The 15,187-nt window shown below is 43.5% G+C and overlaps 1 protein-coding gene across 24 annotated transcripts in view; it reads left to right on the top strand.

Moving 5' to 3' along the window:
- FOXP4 (forkhead box P4) overlaps positions 1-15,187 on the top strand; it is a 155,012-nt gene that overhangs the window by 95,180 nt on the left and 44,645 nt on the right. For 10 of the 24 annotated variants that reach the window (XM_077334468.1, XM_077334466.1, XM_077334477.1 and 7 more), the window contains 3 exons: positions 4,603-4,704; positions 5,775-5,861; positions 12,748-12,907. In XM_077334468.1, the coding sequence (XP_077190583.1) occupies positions 4,603-4,704; positions 5,775-5,861; positions 12,748-12,907 (349 nt within the window). The remainder of the gene's footprint in view (positions 1-4,602; positions 4,705-5,774; positions 5,862-12,747; positions 12,908-15,187) is intronic. The other 14 variants (XM_077334476.1, XM_077334478.1, XM_077334479.1 and 11 more) reach the window with 9 other exon arrangements.

Consider the following 15,187-nt stretch of genomic DNA (forward strand, 5'->3'; position numbering starts at 1 on the left):
AAGTTGGCATTGTGGATTTGGACTGAGAGGGTGTACTTGTGAAAGAGCTTTGCTGTAGGATGGGGTGAGGGTGAGGGGATTGTTTAGCTAGCTTACTCAAGTGGCCAGGGGTTTTTGCCTTGCCCTGCATTCCTGTGTTACAACTTGGTTTTTGTTTGTTTGTTGGTTTGCTGCAAAGGATGGAAAAATCAGGATTGAATTCCTCTTTCAAATAGCAAGCATTTTTGTATAGTGGGATTTTCCAGCTGTCTGATTACTTGATGGTTTCCTTTCCCACTTCATTTCACTCTCTCTCTCTCTCTCTCACACACACACACACACACAATCCTTGGGTTGCGGTAAGACAAGAGATTGATTTTTGGGTATTTTGGGGAGTGCTGCTTTTGGGAGGGTTTCAACTTAGTTTCCTGCCATTTTATCCCCCCCCTCCACATACACACATATTGGGTTGTTTGTTGTTTTGGAGGGATCTGTGTTTGTGTTTACTGCCCACTGATTTGACTTTAATGACCACTGCTCTCCATTTGAAACCCCCCTACTGACTTGCTTCTCCTAGGGGGTGGTAATCTGTGTTGATCAGGCTGCCTCCTCGTACCTAACATTGGGAACTTGTTCCAAAGTCAGGTGACTTCTCTTTCAGGGAGGGACTTGGTGTGATTTTAGTGTGCATGTCTCCACATCTAGGTTGAAACCTTCCCCCAACTGACCTGCTTCTCCTCTGGGGGGCCACTGATGTGTGCCTGTCTGCCTGCTGCCCTGCCTGTTTTTCTGTTTTCCTCTCTGGCAACTGATCCACCTGGGCTGCGGTTGGGTTGAGTGCTTGCTTGATCAGGTGTTCAGCACTATTAGAGAGGGTGGAAGGGGTTAAGGTCATGACCACAGGAGGATGCCATCACTTCCCCCTGTGACAAGTGGTCATGGACAAAGGGCACAGTCTCCCCCCCAGTGGAGGATGCTTCCAGCACATCATCGGGGATCTCTGCACCCACTTCCCCTGTTCTGTCCATGTTCACAGGGTTATCAACAGCCACTCAATAGTTTTCAGCCACCTAAGCTCCTGGAAGGGAGGATTATGACAGTTATTTATTCTACATCCCAAGATTCCCAATCCCAACTCCCTGCTGCCTCTGCTTCCATTGGCACCCCCCCCCCATATAGCACTCCCCAATCCAGTGCCAGGAAACAGCTGTGCCTCCCACCTGCTCCAACCATGGGTGTGGGGATATGGTTTTGTTTCCCTGTAAAAAAATACTTCCGTACCCTGGAGAGTGATCCATGCATTGTGGAGTGACGTGTGCTGTGCCTGTGTCTGGATATCATTTTTCTTTCTTGAGCCACCCCTTCCAGTTGTGATCTGGAGCCCTCCATGCCAAACATTTGGCCATCTCCATTCTGCGGAGGCACATGCAAAGGGAACACATCAGTTTGTCATCACCAGAGGAAGGAATGTTGACCACTAGTCAGAGGTGGAAGAGGCCCACTCTCACTCAGCAGGGAGAAGTGGGGGATGAGCAGGCCAACTGTTGTCCACAGGGCCTTTCACTGGCAGCTTGGTACACTCTGTGGCTGCCTGGTCCACCCTCCCTTCCAGGGGCTATGAGCAGGTGTTGTGCTCTGTGAGACACTCTGGTCAAAGCTGAGTTCTTCAATGCAAAAAGCTGAACTCTCAACCTGATAGCAGACCACTCCCTCGGGCTACCCCACCCTCACTGGCAGCAATTAAAGGAATTCCAAAGGGGAGAGGCCTGCTGCCACTTGCCTACAAGATGATTTTCCTCCATGCACAGGGGAGGGATATAGATCACACAGTGGCTACAGTAACACAGAGTAACCTGAGGGAATGATTGGGTGACCATCACATCAACATGGCCACCTGATCATGAATACCAGCATTACATACAGGTGGTGGCAAGGGAGGCACCCCTCAGGAATATGATTCTCCTGGCATACAGGTTGCACCTGGTGGTGAGGGATGCCCTGGGGCTGGGGAGAATGGGGCACTGCCACCCTTGAAATTGGAGACTTGTTGGAGACCTACTGACACTGGGCTGGGCACTTCTCTCACAGTATCAAGGCTGCATGTCTACTGTGGAAGAAGCTGGAGAAGGAGGAGTAACACGAACACCAGTTTGTCCAGGAGGTGGCCCCCTGGTGAAGCTCCACTTATGTCATGATTGCATAGGAAATGTCTTGTTCTTCAGGCTGATCATGACATTTAGTGCAGACTCACTGCAATCCCATCTTGGCTGGCAAGGTGACAGCTGGCCACTGGTACAAGGTGATCCTATCAGGGGGTCATTGAAGATCACTGCCAATTATCATCCCTCCTGTGCCAGCCAGAAGCCAGAGCCTGGGTGGGGGGCAGAACACACGGATGGCATACAGGGGATAAAGTCCCCTGTATTCATTAATTTTGTTGCACCAATTCCTGAGCCAGCCCTTTCCTTTTGTACCACTGGCAATGGTGTGGAGTCCCCAGTCAGAGTTGACTATGGATACACTAACTCTTCCCAGGAATGCGTTGTTGTTCATTCTATCCACAGTCACCCCTTCTGGTTGTGATCTGTTTTCCCTAAGGTGACTGTGGAATGGGTTGGGTTTGGGTACATGTTTTACTGAGAGGGCACTTGGCCTCGAGCCATCTCCTGACTCGCCTGTTATTCATTTCAAGTTGTGATGGCTCTTCTCCTTCTCCAAAGGGCTTCCCCTTTATTCAGCATGCCTTGGCCATCTCCTTCCTCTCACATGAACCACTGGCATGGTACATGCAGCCTTCACCCTACACTGAGATGATGTTGAGTCCCAGGCACGGGGCCAAGTCAGGACTTGGGACAGTCATGCAGCAGCTTTTGCCAATGCTTTGGTGCTCCATTGCCAAGCACACTGTACCATCCCTTGACTCTCCCCCCCCCCCCCACTGCATGCTTTGGAAGAAGGATGGAAATTTCACGAATCTGAATCAGTCTTTCCCTGTTTGTGCCCACAATTTGAACAATTTCCTTTATCCAAGGATCTTAAATCACATTTGCAGAGTTTTAAGTATTCTGGGCTGTAGATGGTGGCATGGACTGTTTTTTTGTTTTTTGTTTTTTTTGCAGATGGTATAAGTGAGGCATTGAGCAGAACTATTTTCTTCACAGTTCCATAGAAATCAGTTGTGTTGTGCATGAATTATTACTCTCTCATTTTCAAGGTTGTTTCCACATGTATGTTTTGCTCTTGTTTGATATTCAAACTGCAGCCACTGTCTGGGATTTCCATGCTTTGTCTAGCTGTCTTTCAATAACCTTTTGAGAAAGGTTGCAGTTCAAGTGTGTTTGTATGTGAGTGTTGACAAGAGCCTCACCCCCCCCCCCTCCAAGGCTTTGGGGGCTCTTTAAAAAGTCAATATGCTATAGTGATAAAACAGTTACTAATTTTTCTAAATAGCCTGGAAAAGTTTTTGGGTGGTGTGTGAGGGCCTGGTGTTGATGGGTGGTTGAGGCAAGCAAAGCTTGGAGAAAACGGCTGTGTGGATGCTGACTTATGGCAGCTAATGCCCCTAGTGCTTTCACAGTGGCAATGAGAGCTACATGGACAACCATTGCCTTTTGGAAAAATAACCCAAGTCTGTTTTGGAATGGAAGAGGTAAAGTACAAGACCATGCATGCTCTGGTAGAAGCTGAAAATTACGAAGTGCTGTGGCACCTTGGAGAACCACTGAATTGTGGAATATCAGTTTTCATGGGCAGCAACCAGTGTTCCCTAGTGGCATGAAGTGGAATAAGGACACTTCTTCATATGCCTCTAAAGCATAAATAACATATTATGTAGCAGTTGCTTCTCTCCTGCAAAAAACACCCTTCACCTGCCAGTCACTTTCCTCCTGGAATTTCTCTCTGGTGGTTGTCCAGGCCTCATTATGCACAGCTGCAATGAAGGTTATCATTTGTCTCCTAAAGCTTTTGCTTAGCGCCTTACCCCCATCCCAAGCATAGCCATACTCTGCACTGTCTTTCCCCATTGTCACCATTTTGATAGTAAGCTTATCAGTGGCAAGGACCACTCTCATTTTGTTGATGAAGGCCTGCAAAGTGCCATTTATTGTCATTGTATCAACCGTCATAAGCAATGTTTGCCTTTCTGTATATTTAATATGATGCCACCAACCCTATTGATTTAATTTTCTTTGAGGTTGTAGCTAATGTTGACCATATTCGCACACAAATAATGCAAAGGTGCTCTAAGACACTTCTGGATACACCAAAATTAATATAGTTGGAGCACTAAACTTTAATACAGTGCACTGCCAAATAACAAGCATTTTGTGGACATACTGGGAGGGATCCTCTCTAATCCCTCTTTTAACCCTGGGAAGGGACTATCACTAGACCGTGCATATTCCATGCTAAACCAGTTAGTCTCCAGCTATAACCCATCTTCCAAAATGCACACATTCCTTGTTTCTCTTACTCTGAATAGCTCTAGAGATAGACAGGAGGAGGTTACGACCTGGCTCTCATGTAATTCAAGATGTTAATGAGTCATCTTGCTCAGTTCTGGGAATGTTCTTTTTGATTGTCTCTCTTGATTTGTTTACATGTATTTGCCACACCCTCTAGAAAAACATTTCATATGGCTCTTTGCTTCCACTACAAGAACCTTCGGAGTTCTGTCGTTTGGAAGGAGTTTCTTCCTCAGCTGCTTCTCCTATAAAGCTAAAGGTCTGCACTAGTTATGTTTTTTCTCTGTCTCTGCCTAAGAGGAAAGGTGACCCACAAAGTCTTCTGTTGTTAGGGTTCTGCAAATGATGATTTAATGTGGAGTTTTAAGAAGCAGCTTAAGTGTGGATTCTGCAGGTGCAAGGAGACAACAAAAGTTGAATGCAATTTGCAGAGTTCAATAATTTGCTTCTGTGAAAGTTTCAGGCATTATTATTTCTAAATGATTTAAAAGTTTTCATTCCCATGGACACCAAATTAATGCAAAGTGCTAAAAAAACCTGAGGAGGGAATTAGCAGTTGCAGCTTCTGAGAGCTAAGAGATACAATGGTTATAGCATGACATGCCTGTTCCTGGAGAAGCCCTTCTTGAGCAAGGCAGTATCTCAGTCTTTGTTTTCCCATCATTAAAATGGGCATGTTAACGACCTCCTTCAAATGATGAAGACAAATCAAATTATAAATAAGTATAATCTTCTTTCACAGACTCTCTCATTCTCAGTTGTTTCTTGAGCCTGTTACATATTGTCAGTATATACTTTACAGCAGGGGTAGTCAACCTGTGGTCCTCCAGATGTTCATGGACTACAATTCCCATGAGCCCCTGCCAGCATTTGGTGGCAGGGGCTTGTGGGAATTGTAGTTCATGAACATCTGGAGGACCACAGGTTGACTACCCCTGCTTTACAGTACCGTACCTTGGCAGCAAGCCTAAGTAGGACTACTCAGAAGTAAATATCATGTAGTCAAGGGGCTTACTTCCAGGCTTGAGGATTGTAGCTCTTTACAATTTAGCCCTGATGCCCAGTGCTATGTCAAAAGATTCATGAATGAAGAAAGATTAAATAGCAGTGAGACAACCCCCCTCCCCCAACTCAGACTCGGTCTTTGGACAAGGCAAAAGGGAATACTCCTTTCCTCAGTACCCTTTTCCCAGCCCCAGCCAGTGCTTTGAAGTTGCTGTCTGTGGCTGGGCGGGAGTAAAGGCACAAGCATCCTTCAGGTGCTGGAATGTTGGCAAACCAGGAAGTCTCATCGGCTGTCTGTGTTCTTCTCCTTTGCTTCTTGCCCAGCTGCAGGAATACTACAAGAAGCAACAGGAGCAGCTTCATCTGCAGCTACTGACTCAGCAGCAAGCTGGAAAGCAGCAAGCCAAAGAGGTGAGCTTGTCCTCGTGTGGGGTTGGTCCCTTGGCACAGGTATAAATGTCTAGGAACTAACTTTTATAGGTATTTTAGTTTTTATTTAATTTTTGTTCAAAAAATATTAATTTGACTTTGTTATGTCATTCTTTTGTTTTTGTTTCTTTAGAGTTCATTAGTAAGCATTTCTCAAATGGTGTGACCTTTGTTTTACATTTGATTTATGTGATATTTTCATGATTGTGGATAGTGTTGCTCCACAGGTGCCTCCAAGTGGTTGCTTTAGCATATAAACAGTCCCTCAGAATGGTTGTGGCAAGGGGCCAGCATTTACTGTAGCTTTGATATATGAGGGGGGAGGGGTGACATCTTTTAGCATATAATGTTTGAGTTGCATCAGCTATACTTTGACCACAGCCATTTCCTGGTTCACAAATTACTTCAAAGTTATTGGTTGGTTTCAGATGAACTGAGCAGCAAGAGACAACAACTGACCTGCCAGTGTGTGGTTACTTGTGGTTCAGTGTCAGGCCACAAATACAGAGTTTCCAGTGAGTTCTGGAAGAGGTTTGGAGAATTAATGTGGTGGATTAGTTTGCTTGTTGGAAAACATTGCATTGTTATGTGGAATATCTGTCGCTCTTTGAGAAAGAGCAGGTGTGTGGACAAGTATTTGCTTGCTTGTTTGATAGCCCACCCCATATTTTGAGTCTTAGTGCAGGAATTTAATACTTTTAGAAAGCAGCTATATTTAAGGCACCTGTTGCACAGTGTAGTAACATATAAGCACTTAAAGACGTGGTTTTAATGGGCACATGCTTTGACTAAAATCACAAAAGAGTTGGTTGAGCAAGCAGGCAAACAGGATTTGTAAATCAGATGCTAGCATCCTAATAGTGACACTTCTGTTCTAACCTAGTTGTGTAAACTACTCCTTCCTTTAACCAAACAACATTTTTATTTGTATCACTAGCAAATTATGAACTGTTCCTGCACTTCTAATTATACCTTACTTCTATTTAGTATCTCTGGAATATTATTCTACAGCTAGTTCATTTGTGCTTCCAGAGGAAAGAGATGAGAGTTCTCATATGAAGTCTTCTCTCTGGCAGTTGCCCCAGTGTACCAGCTGATCTTGCACAGTATGTCTAGGAGGGGGGCAGCATACAAGGATTGGCCAGCCAGTAACCTAGGCGTCAGATTAATGAAGTGCTCCTGTCAGTCCAGAGTGTCACACTGAAACTCTTCTTGATGTGCTCATAAATCAAAGTGACGGAGCCTGTTACCCCAGTAGCTGCACCCGCTCAGCTGCGTCTAATGTAAACAGAGTGCAGACAAAATGCATTAAAGAACTCAAACCCCATCACCAGGGATCAAGGGAGTAAAGAGTAAGAACAGGAAGAGGAAGGGTGGGATTTGGGGATTGCACCCAAACAGGAAACCTTCCATATGTGCCTCTGAGAAAGTGAAAGATTGCAGAAGCCCAGTGGGTGCTAGTGACTGGTGGAGTAAGGTTTAGTAATTACTTTCTTTGTGTTTAAGATTTTTATCTGTGGGCAGATAAGCTTCATACTTCATTGGTTATATTGGAAGTACACAGCAGATGACCTCCTAAAGTGAAAGTGTCCAGGGAAATCCACAGACTCTGGCAACAGCACAGCAGGGGAGGGTGAGAGAGAGGTACTAGGGAACATCAGAAGGAAGCTTTATTGTTTTAGCTTCTGGTGATCAGAGGAAGATAATTCAGGATTGTGTCTTATTCAAGGTAGGTTGGAAGAGAGATTGAAGTGCATCGGATGGCAGTGCTCATTGCTAAACCCCATAAACTATGAAGGTTTGCAAATCTTTAAAAGTAAACTAGACTCAATTTTCAACTAAACCCACCCCTCAAATTAATAATTTTGGTACATGAACTAGATGCTATCTTGCATAACTTTAACTTGTATTCAGTACTTTTGTTGGATAATAAGGCTGTGTTTTCTGTTTCACTGGGTTTACTGCAAGTTAACAATGTCCCTTAATTTTGGTATAGTGATGTGATTCCCCAGATTTATTGATACTTAGTGAGACAGTGAGGTTGTAACTCTGCTCTTACTTCAGAACCTTTGAACAGTGGGCTGTCGGCTGCAGTAAGTTTGAGCAGCCATGAACTTTTCTCACTTGTCTCTAGTCAACTTGTTAAGTCTAATTGACTTGTCTAACTAGCTATAATGTATTCAAACCTGTTCACCCAGCTTTCTTTCTGTTGGTGGATAATTATTTGTATGACGAGAGTACTTAATTCTAAAGCCGTTACAGGAGTTTCATAGAAATTATGTGACTGCTATAGTGTTGCATGTGATGTGCTGAATAGATCCATTTCCCAAAGAGAGCTGGTTGCAAAGGCTGGAGCCACACACTTGCATAATTTTAGATAACAGTGACCCTTCAGTTTCCCCGGATGCCTGAGATTCTCAGAAGGATATTCAGCACACTATGATGCCCCTTCTTAGTGGAACTTCAGAGAGGGAGACAGCTTTGCTGCCAAAACCGTTTTCACCTACTGATAGATTCAAGTGGGTAGCTGTGTTGGTCTGAAGTAGCACAACAGAATCAGAGTCCAGTAGCAATTTTATGACCAACAAAGATTTATTCAAGGCGTGAGCTTTTGAGTGCAAGCAATCTTCTGCAGATGTTATCTTATTGTTACCTACCAATTGATGTTGTCTATTGTTTCCATCTCTTCTCCTCCTGTGCTTCCAGTTTCCAAAAGCAGCTACTGCAGCTGTTGCCTACCATTACTTTGGACAAGTCAGTGTGAAAAGACACTGGACTTCTGGGTTATGAGATGAAAGCTACATGCCCTGGGGATTCTAATGACTTAATCTCTTTCCAATTTCCTTCTGTTTTACAGCCTGTACGTTGAGTGAATGGGGCAGTGTTCAACCACCCTGATGTAACAGGCAGAAACCTGTGCTTGCAAGAAAGCCTCCAATGGGAGGGGGCAAAGCAGACATCAGGCTGTGCTACACTACATGTAGACTGTAACAAGGGAGGGTTCTGGGGCACCCTCCCTTCCCAGCAGGCTATTCAAAGTGCAGTTCTTACATCCATAAAAATGCTTCCACATGAATGACTAACCTTCCATTTACAGTTCTGCCTGCATTCTGGTCTGTAGGGGATCTCTCTTTCCCAGTTGTGATGCCCCTTGGTTGAGCCAAAGTCCCTGGTGATTCATTAAGCAGGAATTCTACCGAAATCCAAAATGATACCATCATATTTTTCAGTGATGTATTCTGTTCTATTCTCCAAAGAGTCACCAGGCAAATGTGTCAAAGATTAGGCCCAAAGGCAAGATTAATGCTTGGGGGCTCTGAACCTGCCCCATGTTCATTCTGCCAGTTTCCCCTTCTCTCAAGGCGCCTACAAACTTGAGCTGCTCCAAATTTTTCTCTGCATATTCCACTGATCTGAGTATGCACACACTGCATACTCAGTGGATCAAGGAGGGTATAATTCTGCTTGGGTGTGCACTGACAGTCCCACAGTGACAATGCAAGGGAAAAAATAGGTTGAAAGGGGTAATGGTGGGGAGAGTCTACAAATTAAGCTTGTGATTTAAGGATTATAGCACTGTTGGCAAAACCTAAATAAATAGAATCCTGAGTTGTTTCTCTTGCTTCTCATGAAGCACGGCCCTCTAATTATATTTGTTTGTTTGTTTGTTTTATTTGTGTGCCACCCTCCCCTTAGGCTCAGGGCGGTTCACATGGAACAAAGAACAAGAACTCAATGTTTATCTCAATGTGTCAGATGAATAATAACAATAATAACAGTAATGAACAGGGAGGATAAAATTTTAACAAGTAACAGACTCTTGGTTGCTCAGTTCAGGTGTAAGGTCCATTCAGGGAGGATGGTTTGGGGGCCCAGTCAATGTTGATTAATTTGGGCTGACTTCAATCAAATGCCTGGCAGGGGAACTCCCTTTTGCAGGCCCTACAGAATTATTTTAGTTCCATTAGGGCCCTGATTTCCTCTGGGAGCTCATTCCACCAGGTGGGGGCTAGGACAAAGACATCTGGTGGAGGTCAGGTGGACTTCCTTGGGGCCAGGGATAACTAGCCGGTTGGAGGTGGTGGAGTACAAAGCTCTTTGAGGGGCTTAGGCAGAGATGCGGTCCCTTAGATACACGGGATCCAGACCGCATATGGCCTTGAAGGTAATTAGGCTTCGCTTTAGTAGTGGCTATAACTGCAGTGATTCTGACTACAGAAAAGGAGAAACTAGTAGAAAGAGGGGCAGGTGCAGAATTGCACCTGTGATTCCTTGGGTCCTTATCTCAGGGCTGATCAGACCCTACAGAAGAGCTTTGGGCCTGTGGGCCAGCAGCAAGCAGGCGACAATTGTTTAAATAAAATAAAGCTTTATGAAAACATTTCTACAACCTAAGCCTACCACGATTCAAAGTTGGATTGGCCAATTCTGATGATGTACCCAGGCTGTAGTGCTGGCTGCTTGAGCAGAACTCCATTGATAGTGGAAAGTAGGATTGTGCTCTGCCCATCTCTGACCCCCTCCTTTGTAGGGCTGATGATGTTGTGGTGGCTCTGCTCCCTGCCTCTTTTGCCCCTCCCCCTGAAGCTTTGCAAAATGCAAGCACATCCAGTTATCCCTCATTCCTTGTTGACATCTTTGTTGCCCCTCTGCCATGCTCATCAGCTCAATCTGACTCTGGCTGTTTCAGGGTTATCTCCCTTGTCTCACAACACCAATTGGGAGTGGTGAAGGAAGAGACTGACTACATGGAGATGTTCAAGCTTGTACAACATATATCAGGATGGTACTGGACAGTTTGTTACCAAGCTGGGGAGGGGATCTTTGATCTGGCTTAGATGTTACTTCTGCTGTATGCACACACATTTGCACATTTCCCATGTCCACTTTCTGGCCTTCCCTATCATAGAATCAGATTTGGAAGGGGCCATGCAGGCCATCTAGTCCAATCCCCTGCACTATGCAGGATCGGCTTAAAGCCTCCTTGATATCTTTCCAGTCTCCTCTTGAAGACTGCCTGTGAGGGGGAGCTCACCACCTCCTTAGGCAGCCCATTCCATTGCTAAACTACTCTGTGAAAAATAAAAGTTCAGTAAATTAGCAAACAGTTTAAGGACTGTTATAGTTTGCAAATTAGCTGTTTTCTTAGAAGCAAACTTCTAAGCATTTAATGAAGCATTTCATAGGGCATAATGTACTGGAACCAGTGTTAGACATGAGATCTATGTGGGTGGTGCCAAAGTGTAAGAAGTGGCTGTCCTGGATATAGGGGGTGATATGTAACTATGGCAGGCAGGCAAAGTTGAAGTTGACAGTAGACAGTGAAAACAGCACAGGTCCGATACATGTCCCACCAGAAACACAGGTGCCAATGAGAATGGTGCCTGGAAAAAACTGGAAAAGAAGGATTTAAGATTTGGGTTAAGAATTAGCTCTGTTTGTGCTTTTCTTTTGAATATACTTAATTCTTGTTTCTTTGAAAATTAATCGTAAGCTATTTTGTCCCTGCCAGTTTACTTCATGCTACTGTTAGCAGCCACCAGTTTGGATAGGCTTTATACAGAGGCACTGGTTTCATCCCTGAACCTTCCTGATTCCTTTGGGAACTGCAGTGCAATGGGGAATTATGGTGGAAATCTTTTAAGGTGGTTTCTAGTTCCCCCAAACCTTCCCAACAGACCTGTATTTTATAGTGTAGCTTTTTGAAGAGGCATAATGTCACAACAGGGGGGGGGGGGATATTTATGTACTCTTCCCCCACACTCACATTAACTCAATTTTAAGTACTACATTAAATTAATAACACACAAGTACTTTGTCAGCAGTTTTTCTTCTTCTTTTAGCACTAAAACAGTTATTCAAAAAACATCATGGATGTTCTTTCCTTAGTTCTATTACTTCATTCAGAACTGTGTTCTGGTCAGGAGTGATTAAAAGCATTCCGTTTTGTGTTCCAGAAAAGTTATTTATAATTAAATATTTCTTCAATTAAAGTAGCAAAGAAACAGCAAAATTGGTACGAAATTTCTTAGGGAAATCACTCAATATATGTTCTTGTTTTTTATGAATTTTTTATGACATTTGAGCTTTGATTTTTTTAAAAATTCCCTTTTAAACTCTCTCTAAAAGAATAACTGTAATCATTAGAAAATAAGGACCATTTGTCCTATATCCCATAATAGCCAACCACATGCCTGTTGAAAGCTTACAGACAGGACATGAAGGCAACAGCGCTTTCTTACTTTAGCCTGTCAATTATTAGCAGTTGAGTCCCCACTGAACATGAAGATTCCATGTTGTTACTAAATTCTGTTTCTGGCTTTGCCATGAATTTCTTATGTACTATGCTGTAGGTAATTGGTTGGAAATGCACTTTTTCTCGCACTGAAATTAATAGACCAACTTTGGGAGTCAGTTGGATAGCTGTTTGTGGGTACCATTGGATCCATGATTTTATGTTGTTGTGAGCAGGAATACTGTTTTGGATTTACTTCTGATACAGAAAAGCTTCTCTGGTAACGTCATGGTCAGGGTAGGTAAAGCTGAGAAACTAGCATTCTGTATCTCTGCACAGCTTGAACACACAGACTTTGTGAATATCCTCATCTGACAAAGACATTCCGCATTTTCAGTGCTCTGCCAAGCAGACTTGCTCCCCCCCCCCTTCTGTTTCTCTGATAGATCAAAGGCTCTTCGTTATATGCTGTGTGGCCACTGAGGACAAGAGATCAGGACTATGAGCTGTGCTGGCTGCAAGCAAGGCTAAAGCTGGGATTGGGCTGCTTATGCAAGACTCCAGAGAATCTCAGAAGGCCTGTGCTACAGGGCTGAAAATAATGTGTTTTGATTTTTTCCTTTTGTCTTCCAGCAGCCATTAGGGAATAAGCAGCTGGCATTCCAACAACAGCTACTGCAGATGCAGCAGCTGCAGCAACAGCACCTGTTAAACCTCCAACGACAAGGGCTGGTCAGTTTACAGCCAGGACAAGGCACCGTTCCTCTGCAGACCCTTCCTCAAGGTAACACATGTAAGCTTTTTTGCTCTTTAAACTGCTGTAGGGCATAACCCATTTACTCTGACCAGCAATTAACATCATCAGTTGGCTGGCTGTTAATTTTAAAGGCTGGATGATTGCAGTGTGTTTTGGGCCTAACATTTGGCATGCGTTTGCATTGGACAGACATCAACAAACCGGTATTGGGTCAGAATTGTATCTGACCTAACTCTCGTTCAAGGAATGTTGGGGAGCTGTGTCATATTAGCACAATAGATCTAGTGCTTAACGTTCTGTGTTTAAATTTAAGCATAGTAATTACCTACCATGTGGTGATGCTTCTCTGTGTAAAAGAAAGGGTGAGCATACTGAGTCGCTTTGCAGTAGCCAGAGCTTTTATGCCTCTGTCTGCTAGAGGGCCAGCTTGGTGTGGTGGTTAAGAGTGGCAGCCTCTAATCTGGAGAACTGGGTTTGATTCCCCACTCATCTGCATACAGTCAGCTGGGTGACCTCAAGACAGCCATAGTACTCGCAGAGCACTCTTAAGCCTCACCTACCTCACAGGGTGTCATGAGGAGAAGAAGGGTAGCTGATTGTAAGCCACTTTGAGACTCCTTTAGTAGTAAAAAGCAGGATACAAAAAGCTGCTCTTCCTTATATAAAGAGGCAAGCGAGGCTAATATACTTTACCTCATGTGAAATGGGTGCATCCTAAAACATTTGAGATCTGCTTTCTTGAGTGGATCAATACATGTTCTGTGTGTGTGTGTGTGAGTGAAGTATGCTGAATGGTTTCTTCCTCCCTTCTCTGTTGTTTTCATAGTAGGTGCATTTGAATACAGTTCCCTCCTGACAAGCTACCAATGACCTCTCCAGGTGCATTTGATTCTGTATTATAAGATATGGAGATATTTTGTTTTCAGATAGAAAGTCAAAATAGCTCTGTCTGTCACCTGTATTCATTTGACCATTTTGACCAAAATTCAGCTGATGCCCATCCTTTGGGTGAAGGAATGGGCTTGCAGATGTCAAATGTATAAGAAATAGCACATTCCCTGGAAGGCATTAGATAGTCAGACCCAAAGAAGAGTGGTAGCATAAAATCCATGTATGATTGGAAACATTCCTTGGACATGTTTCTTTATTGTATATGCTATGTGGCATTACACGAATCTCTCTCTCTCACACACACACATCCGTTCTGCTTTCCTCATATAGGAGGGCACTAAAACCAGCCATTGTGGACTCTGGAACTGATACTGAGTGAACATTGTGCAAAAAAACAACAATGGTATTTTTCAGGTTCAGGTATATTGACACCCCCCCCAAAAAAAAAAAAATCAGTATTCCCTAATTTTCCTAAATCCCTATACTGGTGTGGTGTTTGAATTTGGGCATCTCAATTTTTTCCTGCTCCATTATACCTTATGAGGACCATCATTTATTTATTTTATTATTTATATTACATTTATATACCACCCTCCTCTGAGGCTCATAATCACTGGTCCTTGTAAGGTATCATGGAGAATCAACCCAGGAATATCTGGAGATCTGGGGAGTCTGTTTTTGAGTTAGAGGTAACAAATTTGTAGCAATCCCTTTAAATTCCCTTTAAATTTAACTATCCATCAATCCCTTAAAACTTTCAAGATTTTTGGGTGGGTGGCTTTTGTGTATAGCTGAAATTCATCCCCAGTTCATCCCCCTGAAAAAAATATCATTCCTGAATATTTAGCAATCTGAATACCATACTGGTATTGGTGTTTGGGAATGTTGGAAAATATCAATGTGGGGGAGTTCAGTATACCAGAACATGAAAAATACCAGGGTTTTTGCTTTGTTTTTTGTACTCCTTTAATGCCCATCCCTAGTGAACATACTTCATGCTGCCAGGCCTAGTCTTGCAGTAACTTTGAATACATAAGGGAAGAAACCAAGTATTGCCCAGATTGCTCATGCCCATGTTCATCATTTTAAGGCCAGTAATCCTGTGAGACAAATGATTTGGAATATGGGTGGGCAATTTGAGCTAGAGAGGCTTCTCTCTGCAGCATGATCTGATGGGTGAATGGCCAAATTGGTTTGAGTTTTCCAAATTGGCCAAACTTGAATCCATGTACCCAATCAGTGATTGGTTGATTCGAGTTTCATTGAATAAGGAAAACTCAAATCCGAAAAGTACTCATCTTTTTCCTGGTGCACATCCCTAGTTTGGAACTGACTTGTGGGCATTTTGATTACATCTTATAAGTAAATTTGAACACAGCTTAGAGCTAACATAGGGGATGGAAACAAGTGGAATCCACTGTATTC

This window comes from Paroedura picta, chromosome 4, assembly GCF_049243985.1.
Source record: "Paroedura picta isolate Pp20150507F chromosome 4, Ppicta_v3.0, whole genome shotgun sequence".
Lineage (NCBI taxonomy): Eukaryota > Metazoa > Chordata > Lepidosauria > Squamata > Gekkonidae > Paroedura > Paroedura picta.